This window comes from Quercus lobata, chromosome 4, assembly GCF_001633185.2.
Source record: "Quercus lobata isolate SW786 chromosome 4, ValleyOak3.0 Primary Assembly, whole genome shotgun sequence".
Taxonomy (NCBI): domain Eukaryota; kingdom Viridiplantae; phylum Streptophyta; class Magnoliopsida; order Fagales; family Fagaceae; genus Quercus; species Quercus lobata.
Genome location: NC_044907.1, coordinates 61,151,842 through 61,159,782, shown reverse-complemented (window position 1 = coordinate 61,159,782; position 7,941 = coordinate 61,151,842). Strand labels below are relative to the sequence as shown.

At 37.7% G+C, this 7,941-nt stretch overlaps 1 protein-coding gene across 1 annotated transcript; it reads left to right on the top strand.

Annotated features, from left to right (window-relative positions):
• The first annotated feature begins 4,451 nt into the window (after positions 1 to 4,451).
• On the top strand, positions 4,452 to 5,144 carry LOC115985528. Its single transcript, XM_031108469.1, has one exon. The coding sequence runs from the start codon at positions 4,452 to 4,454 to the stop codon at positions 5,142 to 5,144; it is 693 nt and encodes a 230-aa protein (XP_030964329.1).
• Positions 5,145 to 7,941: the final 2,797 nt, after the last annotated feature.

Here is a 7,941-nt window from a genome sequence, read left to right as displayed (position 1 = left end):
GCAAGTGTCGTATCTTTTATCCTTTCATTAACCATTATTATCTTTATATCTTGGATCCTTCAGAATGAAAATCTAGAGAATATCTGTAATGTTCGCATCAAATGCAGATCTATAACTCTTGGTTCATCTTGATTCTACTATAATTTACTTAACCTTTGTACGTTTGCACTGCTGATAGATAAGTAGTCCGACCAAATAGAAAAAAAGAGAATCTGATTAAGGAAATACAATGCATGTCCCATATCATGCAATAATTATCTTATGTGTCTAATAATTGCATCATCTCTCACAAAGTGCGAATCTTCGTTCATTACAAAGTCCTCATATTGTGAGAAAGACATTACATAGTTCACATGAACGAAGTTCTTATATTGTGAGAAAGATGTTACATAGTTCACATTTTGTGAGAAAGATAGTGTTGCCGTACTTTCTCAATATAATGAGATTAAGATGTCATGCTATTGTGATATATAGACTAAGACATCGAATTGCAAACATACTGACTTTATGATATGTGAGTATTTGCATGCCTTTCTAATCTATTAAGGGGCTAAAAATCATTTTCATTGTAAATTATGGTTTCACATTCTTTGGTTTCAATAAGTTGTAGGGTGTTCACTAACATGTTATTTTAAAATTAAAAGGGAAATTAGAGGAAATGATAAGACATGATAAAAATGGATAATTATACCCATCTTTTACCAATTTTAAAGAAATAGATAAGGGTAAATTTTGATAGTTTATAGTATAGTTAGAACACCTCCCCTCCAAATTTCTAGATGCCCCAAGCTAAAAGTTCTGCCATATTTTCTTCGTACAACTCCATTGAAGAAATTAGATATCTTTCAATGTCCACTTCTGGGTGAACATTGCCAAAGGGAGATAGAAGAGGATTGGTCCAAGATTTCTCATATCCCAAACATCAAAATTGATTGGAAGTTTATGCAAACAGATGATGGTGAATGTGATGCTTGATTAGGTGCTCCAAAGCCTCATCCTTTCACAGGTTACTTCTTCTCCTTTATTTTCTTCTTTTATCTGGATATTAATTTACACAAGTCATTAAATCAAAATAAATTTAATAATTAATTATATGTTCTTAGAAATAGAAAAGTAATCTCTGTAAAACAAGTTTTCTTTATTTTCCAAAAGCAAAATTTTATTAGTTTTTTTATTTTTTTTTATTTTTTTATATTTTATATTTGTCATTTAGAAAGTTAGAGATATGGACAACATGTTTTTAACTTTTTATTTTTAGAGGAAAGGACAATTTTGGGTTCCTAGGTTAGGAGCTAAACATGGATTTTTTTTTTTAAATAATTATAAAACCTAAACTATATTATTAGTTAGACAACGTTTGAAACTAATTTCGTTTCTAACAATTCAAGTCCAGAGGACTCGATTTTGGAGAGCTGAGATGTCCACGTAGGCCTGGAAATCGAGTTCACTGGACTTAGTTTCTGTACATGGAAATTGAGTCTAATGGACTCGGTTTCTGTACATGGAAATCGAGTCTAATGGACTCGATTTTCATTCATGGAGATCAAGCTCAGAGTACTCGGTTTTCTTCGTTCAGCACACGGACATGAAATCACCAAGGAAGAGAACACTCACATGAACACATGCTCTGTTTTTACTCTCCTCAAAACAGAGCATGTGAGTAGAGATTAAGAAAATAAGAAGAGTGTAAAATTCATCTGGGTTTCTAAAAGCTGCTTTCTCCTTAAGTTTCTGTAGAGCAAAAAAACAAAAAACCCATTTACAAAACAACCCCATTATGTATTTGACAGTTTGATTACCAACTAAACAAGAAGCAAGAACACTTACCCACAAAGTATCCTCCTTTTTGTGAAATGCTTGTGCATGCTTAACATAGTCCTTGTGTTTTTCAAGAAGCCCGAATTAAGCCCGAATTTTTTCCTTGCATGTCTGGATATGAAAAAGAAAAAATATTTATATATATTTGAAAGGGTACAATATAAAAAGAAATTATTACTTCTGGTGAGACTTACGGTTGAGCTCGCTCCTTATGAGCTCGTCTATTAACAGCATTCCTTAGGGACGACATGTTGGATAAAACAAAGCAAGCAACACCTACATGCTCTGTTAGCCACCACTCTTCTTATTTTCTTAATCTCTACTCACATGCTCTGTTTTGTGGAGAGTAAAACAGAGCATGTGAGTGTTCTCTTCCTTGGTGAGTTCATGTCCAGCCGAACGAAGAAAACCGAGTACTCTGGGCTCGATTTTCATGAACAAAAATCGAGTCTATTAGACTCGATTTTCATGTACAGAAACCGAGTCCAATGAACTTGATTTCCAGGCCTACGTGGACATCTCAGCTCCTCAAAATCGAGTCCTCTGGACTTGAATTGTTAGAAATGAAATTAGTTTCAAACGTTGCCTAACTAATAATATAGTTTGGGTTTTATAGTTATTTTTTAAAAAAAAATCCGCTAAACATCATTATTGCATTTGTCATCTATGAAAAAGTAAGGAATTTCTTAAGTTTTTATTATTGTTATGTTTATCTTATATTGACTTATATATTTTAGGCATTTAAAGAGACATTTATTATTTAAAATTAATTAAAATTTTATATGTTTAATAATTTTTAAAACTATACCACCACAAACCCTTGGTGTGATGATCATTCTACAAGTATAAGAACTTATGGGGTATGAGGGGAAAATGTCAGGGTTCAAGTCTTTAGGAGAGAGTTTCACACACATATACACATAGATTTCTTATATAAAAAAATAATAATAATAAATAAATAAAATTATTTAAAACTATTAGTATACTTTAACTATGCAATCCCTAAATTATTATACAAAAGATATTGATTTAATATATTTAAAGAACATTATTTGTGGTTAGTATGATTTTAAATATAGTTCACAGTTTAATAACTAATTGGATGGAAAAAAATATTATTATTTTGTCGGTGTGTATAGTAGATTATTCTTTGATTTTTATTTTTATTTTTTTAATCTCCCACCCCCCCCCCCACCCCACCCCACCCCCCCCAAAAAAAAAAAAAAAAAAAAAAAAATTCTAGGTTTGCCATTGTCCTAATGGTTTGGCCTAAATCTCATAAATAAAAAAAATGAATAACAACATTAGTTAATAAATTTATTAGACTTGGCCAAAATGGCAGATATTGACATTAGCATAAAGTAAAATTAGTTTTACTTCATTTGATTTTTTTTTTTGGTTCTCTGATGAGGATAAAATAGAGATTACTCATAATAGGATAAGCTGACGGTTTAAAGTTGACAGATATGACTAAACCCGTCAGCCCTCATTTGAAGACTGTCGACGGAAGAGATTTGTAGGGAGAAGCACTGGCAATGCATACCTTAAGGCTGACGGGGTCATAAAGCTGAAGGGATCCTAAAGCTGACGGGATTAAGACTGAAGGCATAGGATAAGCTGACGATATTAGTAAAAGATTGCTTGCCAATCACGGTTGCGTATATAAGGAAATGTCTTACTCTCCACGTATTGAGATACCTAAGAGGGATTCCTATATGGAAAGGATCCCGCAAAATATGCTCAAGAAGATTCCTATAAGGAAAAGACTTCTACTCCAAGGAAAATAGGTCAATCCCCTACTACTATAAAAACCCAAGCACCCTCACAAACCAAGGTACACATAATTTACCCTCTCTAGCACTCTAGAGTTATGAGAATAGTTCTGACTTGATCTTCGGAGGGTATTTGGCCGACACCACACTAGTGCTCTCTGTTAGGTCTTCTCTTTTTGCTGTGCATGTGCTGTTTCGAGTGCGCGAGGACTGTGTGGCTTACTGGTGATTTTTTTCAGCATCATCAGTTGGTGCTGTCTGTGGGAAACGTAGTGTAAGTCATATTACCGGACAAAAAGTTGCATGGTGCTCACTTGCTCAATGGCAACAACTAATGACGTTCAAGAAGAAGAACCACCCACGACCGCCCTCGAGAGACAAGTTAAAACTCTCGCCGCTGTCGTGGAACACCTCACCAAACAAAATCGCGACTTGGAAGAGTAGCTACGCCAGAAAAACGCAGCACCAGATAACCAAGGAGCAGACCAAGAAGGGACCAGCGCTGACAGAAGGAATCAAGAGGGACCCCAGGCCAGTAATGCCCCAAGCAGATCGGAGCGACAGAACGTGAGCATCCCTTCCCTCGCAGATATGGCTCCGCCACCTAGTATCGCGAAGATGCAGGCGATAAAGGAACAAATGGAAGTTATGATGAACGCTCTCAAGGGACGAGTGTCCAGCAATCTTGACGACCTTGTTAACCGAACTGACTCGCCGTTCATTGTCCCCGTCAACTCCTTCCCCCTGCCGAGTAAGTTCCGCATGCCACAAATAGATAGTTATGACGAGGTCAGGGATCCTCTAGACCACCTAAAGACCTTTAAGACCCTGATGCACTTTCAAGGAGTAGCGAACACGATCATGTGTAGGGTCTTCCCTATAACGCTGAAAGGTGCGGCAAGAATTTGGTTCAGCCGGCTGAAACCCAACTCTATCAGCACCTTGAAGGAACTAAGCGCTCAATTTACTGCGCACTTCATCGGAGGACATCGGTACAAGAAGTCTACGGCTTGCTTGATAAGTATCAAGCAGCGAGAGGAGAAAACGTTGAGGGCCTACATTTCCCGCTTCAATAAGGAGGCACTCTCGATTAACGAAGCCGACGACAAGATACTTGTAGCAGCATTCACGAATGAGCTGAAGAAGGGTAAGTTTTTGTTCTCCCTGTACAAAAACGACCTGAAGACCATGTCAGAAGTGCTTTACAAGGCCACCAAGTATATGAACGCTGAAGACGCGCTGTTGGCCCGAGAAGAAAGGCCCAAGAAAAGAGAAAGGCAAGAAGACATCCGGCAAGACCAAGGCCGGAAGAAAGCAAGGAGAGGAGACCGAAGGTATGAAAGATGCCCTAAGCCCCTGGGGGGAAGATTCACAAGCTTCACTCCATTAACCACCCCAATAGATCAAGTACTAATGCAAATCAAGGACGATGGGGCTCTGACGTTCCTTGGAAAGCTGAAGAATGATCCCAACAAACGGTCTAGGGATAAATATTGCCGCTTCTACCATGACCATGGTCACGACACGACCGATTGCTATGACCTAAAGCAGTAAATTGAGGCTCTTATCAGACAAGAAAAACTGCAGAAGTTCGTTAGTAAGGAGAAAACAGATCCACCCCCATAAGACCAATACCCCCGACGGGATAATGAGCGACCGAGACCTCCCATAGGGGACATAAGGATGATCGTAGGAGGAACGACCACCGCTGGGTCTTCCAAAAAGGCCCGCAAAACCTACCTTAGGATAGTACAAAATGTTCAGCTGACGGGGGCCGTGCCAAAGATAGCACGGAGAGAAAGCCCCATTATCGGGTTCTCAGAAGAAGATGCAAGGGGCCTTCACCACCCACATGACGATGCGCTCGTCGTCAGTTTACGGGTAGGAGACTACAACATGCACCGGGTGTTGGTCGACAACGGCAGTTTAGCAGATATCCTATACTACCCGGCGTTCTAGCAGATGAGGATTGACAAGGAACGATTGATTCTGACAAATGCCCCGCTTGTTGGTTTTGGAGGGAGCCAGGTATTCCCCCTAGACGCGGTCACATTGTCCGTTGTGGTAGGCAATTACCCCTAGTAAATCATCAAGGACGTAACATTCCTAGTGGTCGATTACTCGTTTGCCTACAACGCTATCCTTGGACGACCCACGCTCAATTCGTGGAAGGCTGTAACTTCAACTTACCACCTGATGATTAAGTTCCCTACCGACTATGGAGTGGGAAAGCTGCGCGAAAGTCAGATGGCCTCACGTGAATGCTATGTAGCCATGATGGAAATGGAGGATCAAGTCCAGGCCTTGAATATAGAAGAGCACCGGACGGTGACGCTGTTGACACCTTATTTTGCAACCCGCATTTAACCTCATATGAAGGGTAAAAGGGTAATTTCACCTTGAAAATATGCATCTTGATTCTAGTCATTAGATCCGTAATCTCATTTCACCAAAATGATCTTGATGTTGTAATGATTAAATCGACTGGTCATGAGCCCGAATCGGACCACCAGATTGAAAGTTATCATTAAATCAAATTTTAATGGCTGAGATGCACCATCACAAATTGAGTCCGACTATATGTGATTATGAACAATTGATTTCAATTGGTTATAAGTATAATAAATTTGAGATTAATGATGTGTCATAATTTGATTGGTTAGGACTACATTATATGGTAAAGTTGCACACACCTAATTAACTCGATAGTTAAACATTAATTATTTAATGAGTAATTTGTGCAATTATCTTTTAATTAGAGTAAATTTGAAACCATTTAAGTTTGAAATGGGAGTGATTGGAGCCATTTAATATTAATTGGGAGCTAATTTGGGACCTATTAATGTTAATTGTGCTGAAACCATTTTCTACAAATGACCTCTGCTCACTATTTCATCAATATTTCTCAGAATATTTTGAATCTGTGAATCAAGTTAATTTTTCTAGAAACTAGATATCCGGGGTTTCAATTTGAGCATAAGAATGAAATAATTCTGATTAGAATTGAGTCAGATATGATTTTTTTAAGTTGGCTCTACAGGCTGTTATAGAAGCTACGGGAAAACCGAACTTTGCTTGCTCCTCACTCATCAATCTCCACATTTAATGCACCAAATTTCCCCAAAGGCTAAAATGAGGTCTAGGTTCATGATTCTTTGTCAACCCTCATTAAATGACCTTCTATTCATATTTCCTCCACCACTACTATATAAACCCCTCCTCTCATTTATTTCAAAGCGCACAAAAAATCCCCCTCTCTTCTCTTCTCTTGAGTTCTAGTGAAGTTGAGTAGTCTTGTCATATCTTGGTCTTCTTGAGAGTCAAGGTATTGAGTGAGACTTACTCTCCCTCTCCTAACACTTCTTTTCCTCCACCCTTAGGACCTCCATCAAGAGTTTCCTCCTCCACCATATGGATCTTGCATGAAGGTATAATCCCCTTCCCTAACTGTTTGTTTATATTGCAATGATGAGAATTTAAGATTAAAGCATGATAATTCCCTTGAATATGTTTGAATGTTCTTAATTATTTTTATGTGTTCTTCACATGTTCTTGGTTGTTCATCATATGTTCATGCATATCACTAGATTTAATCTTAAATCCACATCAAAATATGAAAAACATGTTTATTTAATAATTCTTTCAAATCCTTGAATCTAGGTTATCACCATCCACACACATTTACTAGAATTTATTTTTTTAATCCAAATGCAATGCTTAATAAATTGAATTAGGGTTTGTTACATACACACACATTAAATTCAACATGCAAATTGATTAATAATATATTGGATGATGTGATATGAATGTTGGCTACTATAATCTAGAAGACCGGTTTCACCGGGTAAGGTGGGTGCCTAACACCTTCCCACCTTGTAACATAGCCTTCGAACTTAGATCAAGGGTTGATAGACCAATGCTTATCCATGTAATTTTTGATTTTTAGATTGTAACTAGGAAACAAAGTTATTTACTTTATCTTAGATTGTATCTAGGACCAAAGCCATGTAATTTTCCTATGATCAATGTAAATTCAATTATAAATTAATAAAATGATGAATTTTTCAATTTTGGTTTTCTTATTTATTCCAATAATTAAATAAGTGGCGACTTCATTATAAAACCCTTAATCTAAAGGGGAAAATCTAACTAGTTGAACCTCCATTTTGAGTGGCAATAACGCGACTCCACCCATTCACATGGGTTTGGCCCAACATTCCATAAAAACGAGCCGGGGGTGCGGTCTCTCACAGATGGAGCCGGTAAAGAAACTAGAAGAGATACCCCTTGACAGTTCCGATCCTGACCGAACAACCAAAATTGGAACCCTCGCTAACCCCACAATCCGTCA